Source organism: Benincasa hispida, chromosome 1 (assembly GCF_009727055.1).
Source record: "Benincasa hispida cultivar B227 chromosome 1, ASM972705v1, whole genome shotgun sequence".
NCBI classification, from domain to species: Eukaryota; Viridiplantae; Streptophyta; class Magnoliopsida; order Cucurbitales; family Cucurbitaceae; genus Benincasa; species Benincasa hispida.
Window position 1 is genome coordinate 5435096 of NC_052349.1, and position 13749 is coordinate 5448844.

The 13749-nt window shown below is 33.2% G+C and overlaps 2 protein-coding genes across 4 annotated transcripts; one reads left to right on the top strand and one right to left on the bottom strand.

The window, feature by feature from the left end:
* Positions 1 to 3378: 3378 nt before the first annotated feature.
* On the top strand, positions 3379 to 9453 carry LOC120088928 (growth-regulating factor 9). Of its 2 annotated transcripts, XM_039046371.1 has the most exons (5): positions 3379 to 3604; positions 3729 to 4097; positions 5259 to 5966; positions 6596 to 7003; positions 9320 to 9453. In XM_039046371.1, the coding sequence occupies exons 1-4, from the start codon at positions 3562 to 3564 to the stop codon at positions 6979 to 6981; spliced, it is 1506 nt and encodes a 501-aa protein (XP_038902299.1). In that variant the 5' UTR covers positions 3379 to 3561; the 3' UTR covers positions 6982 to 7003; positions 9320 to 9453. The 2 variants fall into 2 exon arrangements, with proteins under 2 accessions (XP_038902299.1, XP_038902296.1); XM_039046368.1 differs by lacking the exon at positions 9320 to 9453 and having other exon boundaries at positions 6596 to 7349.
* On the bottom strand, positions 8296 to 11079 carry LOC120088937 (serine/threonine-protein kinase Aurora-3). Of its 2 annotated transcripts, XM_039046376.1 has the most exons (6): positions 10801 to 11079; positions 10068 to 10310; positions 9691 to 9786; positions 9292 to 9506; positions 8646 to 8718; positions 8296 to 8551 (listed from the first exon to the last, which is right to left on the bottom strand). In XM_039046376.1, the coding sequence occupies exons 1-6, from the start codon at positions 10924 to 10926 to the stop codon at positions 8447 to 8449; spliced, it is 858 nt and encodes a 285-aa protein (XP_038902304.1). In that variant the 5' UTR covers positions 10927 to 11079; the 3' UTR covers positions 8296 to 8446. The 2 variants fall into 2 exon arrangements, with proteins under 2 accessions (XP_038902304.1, XP_038902311.1); XM_039046383.1 differs by lacking the exon at positions 8646 to 8718.
* Positions 11080 to 13749: the final 2670 nt, after the last annotated feature.

Consider the following 13749-nt stretch of genomic DNA (forward strand, 5'->3'; position numbering starts at 1 on the left):
CTTCGTACTGAGCTCTTATAGAGTTTTTGATCATATCCTGGAGCTGTTGAACTGACAGGGAGGCAACAAAGGTGGATTGTGGTGGCTAACTTTCCTGCAAGACAGTATTTCCTTTTTCATTGGCTTTTGTAGCTGGGGATTGACTTGATTCAGTAGTATCTCGAGCCTATATCTGATCTCTTATAGCAGCGATTTCATGATCTCGCTCCTCTACAGCCTTCATTAGGAGGTTGATCTTTACCTTCATCTTTGCCATGGTCAACAAAGTCGTTATGTCAGTCATCATGACAGATACTACATCAAGATGTGATTCTTTCTCTGATAGATCAGTAGCAGAAGCATAATTGTCGATTAAGGGAGTTTTTCTGATGACGATCCCGCCTTTAGAAGATTCCATCAACTGGTCCCATATTTCCTTCGTGATGATAGAGCTTATGTAAGTGTTGCTTGCGATGGTAGCTTTGGATGCAACTTTCTTTGGTGCCATTTGTAGATTTATTAGACTTGGATGACGAGAGAGAAATGAGAGGTAAAGATGTCTCATTGGGCGTGCCAATTTGTTCGCACGAGATTTTCGGAGAAACGTGTTTCGTGGAGTTGAACTTGAGTTGGTGTTGATGTTGGAGTTGATTTGCGATGTGTTTCGATTCTCATAATTACCCTTGATCCTGCTCTGATTCTCTCTCAGTTTGGGTGAATATGCCTGACTTGGAAGAAGGAAAGTCCCGAACGTTCTTGAAGATAAGTCTTGGAAGGCTTGGAAGAGTATTTGTGTCTTCAAAGGTCTTCTGCCTTATAAGAGTGCAGCTTCAGGAGTCTTGGAAGCTTGAAGTAGAAGTCTTGGAAGAGTATTTGAGTCTTTAAAGGTCTTCTGCCTTATAGAAGTGCAGCTTCAGGAGTCTTGGAAGCTTGAAGTAGAAGTCTTGGAAGAGTATTTGTGTCTTCAAAGGTCTTCTGCCTTATAGGAGTGCAGCAGGAGTCTTGGGAGTCCTCTGCTTGTTAGTGAATTCTCTCTGGGTCTTCTGAGTGTAGAAAATGTTGTCTTTACAAATGAAGAGAACTTCTCTATTTATAGAGTTCTCAAGTGGGCTTCGTGGGCTTGGTCGATCCATGGGCCTGACCCTTGGGCTCAATTAGTTGGTTTTGGGCCTGATCTGGAATTTGGGTCCAATTCAACTTTTTTTTTTTTTTTTTTTTGTAGTTTGGACTTTAAGCCCAAATAGTAATATCAAATTGGATTGATTTAATCTTATCTGATTCATCTGCGTGTCATCGAAACTTGTATTCAATTCAATTCGGGACATGTGTCAACTTCTAATTGGACCCAAAGTCAATGATTTAGAAATCGTCGTTAATTTAGCAAACGACGTGGTGAGTTGTGATTGGTCCAAAATTTATTATTCAATAAATACGCTTGAACAACTATTTTAAGTGGTTACCAAATATTCTATTTTTTCAAAATGATTTATCTTTCAAATTAAATACTTAAAAATGTATTTCAAATACATGTTTATAGATAAATAAAAAAATTCAATGATTGAAAAGTGATTTTTTTTTAATTATAATTGTTTCTTTAAATTAAATTAAATGAAAATTTTATTTAGACACCTACAATTTAACTTTTAACCAAAATTTAATAACGAAGTGGGAGCAATTTATTTGATCGTTTCGAAATTTAATTTACAAATCGAAACAGAAACAAACTCAGAAGGTGACAAAGAAACAAGAATATTAGAGATTGGGGCCCACCGCGAGTGATTAGACGGCTCGACCAATGACGTGTCATCTGAATGCATCGCCACGTAACCAAGGTCGACAAGAGCGCGTGACTGACACTATCAGTACTGCCAATTGCCAAAAGCAAAAACTGGCAGTTCCACCACTTGAGTCGTGTTTTTCACGCACAATTTCACAAACGCGCGAACCTTGTGATACTGATTTTGGAGGCAGACCGCTGACGGAAAATGGAAAAAGTAAAAAAAATAAAAATAAAAATAAACGGCAAATCGTAAAAACCACCGATAAAATAGGTAGTATTAGATGTAATTATACCATCTCATTTTTAATTTACAATAGTGATAGAAATGTAATTCTCAATCGATAAAAATCAAACTTTCAAATTTATATCATTGTTGTAACTTTTATAATCATGTAAATTTTAAGATTCAATATTTACGCTTATATAAGCTTGAGGGTCTAGATTTTTCACCTAAAATTTAAGAGTGTAATTATAATTACCACTATATTTTAAGGTTGATTTTTGTAATTTGTCCAAAAAATAAAATATTAATTTGGTCCCTAAATACTCTAATTTATTTAATTTTAGACTTATATTTTCAACCATCCTTAGATTTATTCTCTCAAAATTAGTTTTATCATAATTTTTTAATAAACAAATTGTGCAATAAAATATAATATGTTAGTACGTTCTAAAACTTATAACAATGTTTATTGATAGCACAAATATTAAAGGGAAACATAATTTTTTGTTTCCTATATTTTGGGTTTATTTGAACTTAATCACTAGATTTCAAAATGTTAGTTTTGAGCTTAGCTTTAATTTAGTACATAATTTTAAAATGTTACAATTTTACTATTGACATTTGAGTATTGTTTCAATTCGATTCCTATATTTAAAAATTTACACTTTTAATCTCGATTTGCAATAAATAATTGCTTGCGACTGACATTAATGTTTATTAATTAATTTAAAATAATTTTGAAGTAAAATTTTAAACTTAATTTTAACAGCGACAAAAATAGTGAAACTTAATTCATTATAATAGACATGACCTTTCTCTAGAGGTCGAAAGTTCAAACTTACATTCTCATAATTGTTGTACTAAAAAAAACACTAGGGATGAAAAAAATGATTATTTAATGAAAATTGAGGTTAAAAATTATAAACTTTTAAATTTAATGAACAAAGTGAAACAACACTGAAATCTGAAGGAGACTAAATTGAAACCACATTGAAAACTTAAGAACGTAGGTTTATTTGCACTTTGGTAGTTGCGAATGTTGCTGTAATAAAATGTATTTCTCAATTTAGCTTCAAATATTTAATTTTGAAAATAAATTATTTTTAGAAAAAGTGGAAGTTTTTTACAAATACTAAAAATAATTTTTGAAATACTCTTGAAAATATTTTTAAACCGTTTTATAAAAGAAGGTTTAAACAAAAATTGTTATCGTTAAAAAATATTTTCTCCCGTCAATCTAAATACAACAATAAAAAATTAGGGCCAAATAAAAAATAAATTTAAGACCTAGAAAAAAATGATATTCTGAAAATTAAAATTCGACATTTAACATTTTAAGGATTAAAATCGAACTATGACCAAAATGATATATTTTTTTTAAGTAAAGAAGAAAAGCCTGAAATATGTCAGAAAACTCTGTCACCCGCTTTAACTCTCTTCTCCCTCTATCTCTGTAGAGAGAGAGAGAGGAGAGCTTCTTGTTTTTGGCCTTTTCCCATTTGAAAATTTGTTCATCTTCATTGCATTTAAAATCCTGCAGCGATGCATCGAGAATCGAGCTCATGTTTCCGAAATTCCTATGGAAGTTCATCCACTTCAGAGCTTTCCTTCTTCAGAAACTGGTATTTCTGTCTCTCTCTCTCTCTCTCTCTCTGTTCTACTACTCACCATTTTTGGTTATGTATCCTGTTTGTTGTTGTAGACTTTTTTTTCTTCTTATTATTTTTACTTCTTGTGATTGTTCAGGGAGAGGATTAAGGCCGCGGAAGGCCAATGAGGCGGCAACGGCCGTGATGATGATGGAGGTGAAAAAGGAGGTTAATCGGCCGGAAGACGACGAGTTATCGACTCCGGTGTTGCCGTCGATTAATCTCGGTCTTCAAATTGGCACGAATTCCGCGGGAAGTCGAAACGAGAGAACCTCGATTGCTCGTCGGTCGAGGGAGCCGATTCTTACGGCTGGCCAATTGCAGGAGCTCGAGCAGCAAGTTCTTATTTACAAGTACCTGGCTGCTGGTCTCCGTGTTCCTACCCACCTTCTCGTTCCAATTTGGAAGAGTGCCGCCAGGATCTTGGACTCTAATGTCAGTGGTGTCTACGAGCGCTACAGTAGCTGTAAGCGAGTTTAATTCTTTGAGATACTCAAAACCGTTTCCAATTTCTTGCTTCTGTGTTAATTGAAGATATTGGTGCTTGTTTTTGTGCTGTTATATTTCAATTAAAATACGTGGTGTGATTGATAGTATGGTTGCTCTGAATTTGAAAACAATCGGTATACTAGAGATTGCATATAGTATTAAATCCGGTCTAAATGAATTTTTTAAGGTACTATCTGGATAAAAGTTCGTCTGGAAATCTTTTTTTGTTGAAGTAATATAGCAAATTCAACTATTCTATTTTTTAAAATTTTTCCGAGTTTTCTTTTTCCATTAGCGATGATCATAGATGCAATAATCATGCCTCGAAATTGCTCGTTAGGTAAGAACTGTTTTTTTTCACTGATGTTAGGGTTCAGGGTGAAAATGAACACCCGCAAATTCTTGTTATTAAGGGAAAATATTACGTGCTTGTTCATTGGATTTAGTCATGTTCTCTTGTTGATTGAACTGTGTTTGTCTTATCAACTTACCGCCTCAGTGGTTTGTTTCATGTAAACATCCCAGCAGAGACGAACCGCCCAAATCACCTGTTTGTGCATTGTCCTTTTGCCAATGTCTACCGGATGTATTTATTTGATTGTTTTGGCATTGTATGGGCACAGCAATTCTCTGCGACCCATTGTTGGACTTGGGAATAACTTTTTGATTACTAGGAAATTGAGTACTCTTTGGTTTTTTGTGTTTACGTTTATATTGTTGGGTGTTTGATTGGAAAGAAATAGCACATATGTTTATTATTATTATTTGAAAGATTATGGTCACAACAAAACATCCAAATTTTGGACTCTATATTGGATCCTACAGTATCTCAGGAGACAATAATGAACTATCAGTTGAATATATTACCATCTGGGGAAATACATCTTTGCCCCCCAAATTATTCTCTTCTCAAAGTAGTGTGCGTGAATATGTGTTGGAGGGCATCTCTGTTGGACAGCTGAGTTTATTGAGGATTCAACCGAGAGCCATTTCAGAATAATTTTATTTCAATAACTTAATGAGGTGCTCTCCTGTTTTGAAACATGGTTAATAATCACAATGTGTGGGATTTTGTATTTTTAACCCATCTTTTATAATTTGCTTGTAAATTTCGTTTCTCTTTATTAATTGTCTGCAGTTATAGGATTCAGTCCAGTGGGATTTGATTACAGAAGTATGATGGATCCTGAACCAGGGAGATGTAGAAGAACTGATGGCAAGAAGTGGAGATGTAGCCGGAAAACTGTTCCGCAACAGAAATACTGTGAACGGCACATGCATAGAGGCCGACAGCGTTCAAGAAAGCCTGTGGAAGCTTCAGAAAATGATTCTCCATCAAAGAAAATCATACTCAACAATCCAGACAGAGATGTAAGATGTACACTTGATGTTCCTACCTCCGCCATTTGTGGGAATAACAAAACCAAGAATCATTTAAGCTGTAATTTTACCACTGCCATCCCCTTTCTCCCCGTTGAAGCTGTAGTCCCTGGTCCCAAAACAGTTTCTGATACCCTTCCTAAATCAGTTACTGAAACCATTACTGGCAGCATGCACAGTGCATCGGCCATTGTTACCAGCTGTGCTGATGCAACTAAAACCATCAGAATGGTCCCTGTCAGTGCCCCCAACACCACTGCTACATGTATTACAACAGTTCCCAGTATTAATCCAACTGCTACTACCAGCATTCCCACTAGTTATATAGTCGACTTGAAAGATGCTTGCAACATGAATTTTCGTGAGAATTGCAGCAAGAGCCGTAACAACATTGGAAGAAATGATCCCAATATCCAGAAGATCGCATCTCCAGGTCTTGGGTTCTCTCCTAATAGTGTTCTTCAAGGTATTATTTCGGGACTAATTGTTTGTGTGCTGCAAAATGGTTTTTAAATTTATTTTATGAGATATTGTTTGGAAGGCTATCAGTTTAGCCAAATATTTGAAACTTGAGTAGTTTTTCAGGTCATAAACTATGCAACCGTTATTTGATGATTTTTTGCATAATTTCCATTATTTTTATACGCACATCTTTTTTAAAGTTAAAACTGTTGCATGCAAAATGATGTATTTTGTTATGCCATTCATTACTGTACCTCACTATCCATGAAGATTACTTTTGTGTCAAAAGCTAATCCTCTAATATATTTACATTTTTTGGTATTATTATTACAGCTTTGAGAGAAACTATTGTACTTGTGATGTCCTAGCTGTAAACTTTGTCTGAACTCTGACGGTGGAACTTGAATGCTGCAATTGGCAACATAATATGTGAAACAATTTATTGGTTTTTAAAGGACTAGTCTTATTTTTGTACACAAGATTTACTGTACTTATTCCAATTTGTATCTTTTACTGTTAGTAAAACCGTTCTAATTCATGGTGTAGATTGCCAAATTTTTTTCTGATTGTGTTTGCTGACCTGAATCTTGCTTCTTAATGAAGTCTTCAACTAATGTCATTTGCCCCCCTCAGTTCCTGGTTGCAGCAGCTCATTGTGTGACAGTAAAATCAACCTTGAACTTGAACCAGGACGGTGTCGACGAACGGATGGGAAGAAGTGGCGATGCAGGAGAGACGTTATTCCAAATCAGAAGTATTGTGCTTTACATATGCACAGAGGTTCGAAGAAGCATTTGAAGCCCTTCCAAAATGCAGCCGTTCTTGCTCCTCCTGCTGCTACCTATGGCACTATGCTACCTTTAGTAATGACACCGCTCACAAAACTCGAACCTGCAACACCAAACACGAATCTTTCAATGTCGATCCAGGCCGACAACAAAGGGAGACACACTGAAGCAAGGAGCAACGTCAGCAGCAGCAGTGAGACCACCATTACTGACACCACGATCACAGCCTAAGAAAATGTCTCTCACTGAGAAGGTATGAATCAGAACCCTTTGGCTTTAGAAATCTTCTATTTCTGCTGTTTTTCGTTTCGGGTTTGTACCATTTCGGCATGTAAACAAGACTGGGGGATAATCTTGTTGGAAAAAGAAAGAGTGATGATGGTAGAGCAGTTGAGGTACAGGGAGTAGTCAAATTTTCTCGTACTGAAAAGCGAAGAAAAGTTTGGAAATAGGTTTCTAAATATGTTTTGGATAAATAGGTTTCTAAATATGTTTTCGTTTGGATAATTAACAAAAATGTGCAAATTTTCTGAAGCGACGTTTCTGTTCCCTCGTTCGTCAGCCGAAAAGCTAAGAGAATTTTGGGATAATCAACAAAACTGTGTAACTTTTTCTTGGGAGACTTTTTCTTTTTTCTGGAAATGATCCTTTTGACCTTGAAGTCGATGCTTAATGCTAGTTGAGCTATATTGACAAACGATCTATTTATATTGAATTAAAGAAATTAGACACTCGTCAAGTAAGCTTGGCCCAGTGGTATTAGTGTGACTTCCGTCCCAAAAGGTCGGAGGTTTAATCACTCTAAATTGCACTAAAAAAAAATTGGAGATTTGAGGGGAAGTGACAAAAATGGTGGAATAATTTCTAATTCATATTGCAAACTTAGAGGGGTCGTGGTAATTGAAGTTTGATCACTCATCTTTAGAATTGTTGTGCTAAAAGGAAATTAATTTATATCGATTATATTCTTTTAATTAAATTGCTAATCATGAATTAGTAAGTACAAATGTTTGCTTTCTAAAAAACGGTTTTATATTTTGCTAGCCTAAATTTGAATTTAACTGCTCACTGCATAGATCAAGTGAGCATAGTTCAATTGATCTAGGGGTTATTATACTAAAGTAAAGAACATGGAACATAACTTTGAAGTAAAATTCTTTTGTTGGTTTTTTTATAAATATATATTTTATTTTTAAATTAAAAAAAAAAATAAACATCTAATCTCTGGGTCAAGGAGTGTATATTTTTAACTAATTTACTTATGCTCAAATTGGTAATATCGTACGTTCATTATTTTGTAATCCAAACAAAATAAATAATTTTTTTATGCTACTATAGCCTAATTTTCGTAACATTCTGCATTTGCAAAAATAATACTTCAAAGATTTGAGATAACATGTTTAACTAAGATAAACAATTAACTAAGATCAATTTAGATTCCTGATTACATATATTTGAGAATCTAGTTTAAAAAACTCAAAATCATATCAAAGTGGGGAAAATTAGTAACATTTTGCCCCATGGGCATGATTTAGCCTGTGCCAGTAGGAAAGCAACTAGCAACTCTTTTCAACATTATGGTTAAAAGTCATGAATACAATGATATTAGAAAATTACACACATACCTTAATGAAACTCTATTTTACGTAAGGAGCCATAATTTTAAGACCAATTAGTTAAAAGTGAAGTGATGGTTCTACCTAGTATTGCAAATACCAGATGGATCTGCATTCTTGATTATCCATGGATGCTCCATTATCTTCTGAAGTGAAAGTCTTCTAGAGGAATCCTTCACCAAGAGCTGTGTTAAAATTTCATACCATTAAGAACCAAAGCAAAATTAATGCATATAATTCCTAATCCTACCAAATAAAGGCATTCGAAAGTTAACTAACCCGGCCTATTAGATCTTTTGCTTCTGAAGAAACACGAGGGGTCGAAGGAAAATTCAAATCAATCTTCACTATCCTGCATATATGGCCCATAGAACTATTTAGAATTTTGATCATGGTGAGGGTTGGGGAACTTCCAAATCTGTGTTCAATAGGTCTTTGTGTCTAATAGGCCTTGACTTTCAATTTTGTTTCATTCTCATGTCTAACATGTCCTCGACCTATTTAAATTTTTTAATAATGGATATACTTCATACAAAATTGTCAGTTTAGGTCCTACAGAATGATTATGGCCCAGAAACCGAGTTAATAGTGAGTCATTCAAGTTTTCAATTTGTATCTAGTAGATGGATTGAATTTTAATTTTTTTTTGAATATGTGAAGGATCTGTTAGATATTTTTTAAAGTTCATGTACATAGATAAAATTGAAAGTTTGATGACCTATCAGACACTTTTGAGAATTTAAGAACTAAATAGATACGGACATCAAAGTTCAAGGAAAAATACTAATTGAATCTAGTTATATGCCATATGCATTATATAAAGAGGCTAATACGAATGAACAACACAAGAAAGTAACCAGAAGCCACTCCCCTTTATGAAGATGAAGATCTAAGTTTTGTTCCTTTTGCAAATTATGATCCTAACCTTTTAAACGTGTCACTTTGACTCTCAGCTTCAAATGGAGGCACTCCATAGAGTAACTCATAGCAAAGGATGCCCAAAGTCCAATTATCAATTGCATAGTCGTGAGCTTTATTCTCCACCATTTCTGGGGCTAAATAATCCAGAGTTCCACACATTGTATGTCTTTTGTTTATCGACTGTACAGCCCATCCAAAATCTGCAATTTTCAACCGGCCCTACAAATACAACATGGTTACACACAAAGGAAAAACATATAATATTGACTTCTTTCTTTCATCTACGAAGTGCAGTGAAATCCCTGATTCTACCTCAAGGATACAAGAAGGATTTTACTATAGAGAATCATGTAATGAAACATTTTCTAAGCTGTGGAATAATAAAAAGAGGAGAATTTTATACCTCGTGATCAAGCAGCAAATTTTCTGGCTTAATGTCCCTGTGAATCACATGCTTCTCATGGAGGTATGCCAATGCTTGTGTGAGGCTTAAAATGTACTGAAATTCACAATACACAAACACAAAAGAACCTTTTAGATAACGATAGATGAAGACTGAGTTTAAATCGCAAGATCCTGGTGTCCTGTATCTCAGTGAAATATGAAGTTAAGAAGTGAAATGGCACAAGAAAGAAAAAAGACAAGAAGTATAATTTGAAAAAATGCTAAAGCCCATGGGATGAGTTCTTAAAATTTTGTTTGGCTCAATCTTCTAATATCCTTCGGTTCATTGTCCTCAGTCCAAAGTAAAGTTCATAAGGATATAGAGAGGAAAATTACAGTGGCAGCTTGCTTCTCGTCGAGATGACCATTTTTCCTAAGCTCCCTATAAAGCTCACCGCGGTGAGCGTATTCCAATATCAAGAAAATCCGTTCAGCATCATGGAACCATCCATAGAGGCGTAGGATGTTGGGGTGCCGAAGACTGGTCTGGATCTCCATCTCTCTCTTTAACTGATGATGAATCATGTACTTGTCCATCTGCTCTTTGAAAATCACCTTCAGTGCTACTATATACTTGCTCTGAAAATCAAATCGGAGCTCCAAAGGTCAAACAAACATCCAGATATACAATCTTATATTTGGATAAAAAAAAAATTCAAAAGGAAATTCATGTTTAACTTTAATGAAACAAATCGTACAATCGCTATTCGGTAAAAAGAAAAACTTAAGGAAAATCACTCCGTTTGGTCATCGGGAAGTGATAGCACTATGTAGCTACGATAGTTTCCAGAAAAGGCGATTGAATCCTTTCGACTTGATTTACCGGAAATGAGGAGAGGATATAAATTGACAACAAAATCATCCATCAGAAAATCCACAAGCAGCCAGAAAATGATGAAATTCCGTTCAGATTTAGAAGATATTGAGTAGACCAGAACGAAACAAAGCCATCCAAAAATCAATCAAATTAAAATTCAAAGCACCGAAGGTCTATGGATTCGAAATCAACCAAATATTATGAATATTTGAATAAGAATCAAAGAGAAAATGAGATGGATGGAAAACGAACCCTGACTTCTCTTGCTAGATAGACTCTGCCGAATTTTCCTTTGCCGAGGGGTTTCCCTACGTCGAAGTCTTGCAAGGACCATCGCCGCTTTGGAGATTGGTTTTCTTCCTTCGCCAAAGATTTCATCGGGTCGCCACCGTCGAACTCCGGTAGGAAGAAATGTGAAGACGGAGCAAAGCGAGGGAATTTGGGACGTTGAATGAATTTGAATTATTATACCGTGTCTGTATCTAATCTTCTTAAACGCATCGTTTCATCGACCGGTTCCTTCCTACATTTATTGGTTCAAATAATATTGGGGAAAATACTCTCTAGTTCTTTTTGTCTCTAGTCCTTTTCTTGGATTCTCGAGTTTTGAATATTGTTTCAATTTATTCACTATATTTTAAAATGTTATAATTTTATCATTGAGATTCAAATTTTGTTTCAATTTGGTCTATTGATTTTGGGATTTTACATTTTTAACCTCAAATTTTCATTAAATACTTACTTTCAATCATTGACGTTAATTTCTATTAATTAATTAAGATAATTATGAAGTGCAATTTTAAATTTAATTTTAAAAGTGATAAAAAATAGTAAAACGTAATTAATTATAATTCTTTTAATGATTTTGAATTGGTTAAAAATCACTTTTAGTTCCTAAAGTTCATATAAGTAATAATTTAGTTCCTAGACTTTGATTTGTAATGATTTAGCCCTTATGTTTTCAATTTTATAATAATTTAGCCCCTGAATTTTATTATGTAACAACCTAGTCTTTCAACTTTAAAATTTGTAATGATTTAGTCCCTATTGTAGAAATTAATGTTAAGATTTAATGAGATTTCGTGCATAAATAAATCGTTAAACTAATTAAAGATCTAATATTTTTACAAAATATAAAGTTTACATCATAAAATATTAAAAATTGACATCTAATTTTGATGAAATTTTTTTACATAGGGGGAAAATTGTTACAATGTCAAAAGAACAAGAACTAGACTGTTATATACTAAAGTTTATGGACTAATTTGTTACAAAATTGAAAGTTTAGGGACCAAAAGTGTTTTTTAAACTTTATATTAATAGATTAACACTAAAGACGGAAAATGAGTATTTAATGAATAATTGAGGTTAAAAGTGTAAATCTTAAAACATAGGAATCAAATTGAAGCAAAAACTCAAATGTCAAGAATAGTATTGTATCATTTTAAAACATAGAGACTAAATTGAAACCAAACTCAAAACTTAAAATAAAATGTGTAATATTTTGAAATCTAGAGACTAAATAAAAACTAGACTCAAGACCTAGGCACAAAAATGTGTTTTTCCAATATAATTTTAGACTTACAACTACTTTCATTCCTTTTAGTTAACAAATTTTTAATTACCTGCCTTCAATTTTTTTTTAATTATTTATTATAGTAGACTGCACATAGATAGATTATTAGAGTGGATTGCACAGAAATAGATGTCTAGAATATACCTTTAATATTGCTCTTTTCAATTCATCCAAAAAAAAATGGTCTTTATAATTGCAAGTATGTTTGTGTTTTACACTCAATTAGCAAACGTTTTTCTACTGTTATTATTTTTATTTTTATTATTATTATTATTATTATTATTTTTTTTTTTTTGTGTAGTTGGAGTGGACTACATAATTGTATAAAGATAGGTGTAGTTTAAAATGCAACAAGTATCACTCATTTTAAACTATTCATTTTAATTTCTATAGTTTTGATAAATCTATTTTGAATTTTGTAATTAAAAAAAAAAAAGTAGTCATTTGGCTTCTTTTCTGCATGCAATGAAATTTCTTCAAGATGAAGTCAAATATGCCTTTTATATAATAGAGTGAAATGTTTATGTTTGAAAGTTGAAATTGTGATGGAAAAATGAGATTAAAAATAAATAAAAAAAAGTGTTACACATTACAAGTATAGATTTTTAAATAGAAATTTCAATGAAATATATATATAAACTCAAAATATAGAGCTTAAATAAATGTTCTAAAAGCACATGTACCAAATGATTAATTTAAGTAATATCAATATACTTTCTACAATCATGTAAATCACAAAACTTATTCAAAAATTTTTTTTTTTTTTTAAAAAAAAAATTTTAAAACATTCACTTAGAAGCACTATACCAATTTTCAAGCACAAAAATAATTTTACCAAAATAACCATAGCTCAAATGGCATATATAAAGTTCAATCACTTAAATTAAGGTAGATAATTATATGCCCTTCATATGGAGCCTAATTCAAACGGCATCTCCTTCATTTACTATTTTAAATTTAGGCTCCATTTAGTATTGTTATAACCTTTAAAATAATTGATGGTAACTGTGTTTTTAGAAAAATCAGATGTTAAAAGAAGAAAAATATTGTAACGACTCGACCTTTTGAGTATTCTGATAACGATCGTTACTCATAATTATACATTTACATTCAAATCATTTTGACCATTGAGGAAAATAAATTTCATTCAAATAACAAAGACAGATTTCTAAAATAAATAACAAATAAGTAAAACCTTTGTTCGGGGCCCCTAAAATAATGAAGAAAAAAAATAACTTAAACAAATAAAAGTTTGACCAACATCGAGTTTCAAATCAAAACTCTTAAATAGCTTGAAACGTAAACTAAGTGGAAGCGATTTACATGTTCCATATGACACGATCACAGGTCCCTCTCGTCACCTGTTGGTCCGTTCCTATCATTACCTGAAAAACATAAATTAAGAAAGGTTGAGTATAAAATACTCAGTAAGTGATCCTATTACCGGGATCAGGCTATGCATCCACGAGCAAAGAAAAAAATAGCCCGTGGTTCATACAGCTATATCAGTTTTTTATGATGAAAGGAAAACCAAAAGACATACTAGCTTGCCTTGGTACGCATGTCTAGTGGCCCGTAGGCACACCATCAAACATGAAAATAACATGAACGTGAACTCGTCGACT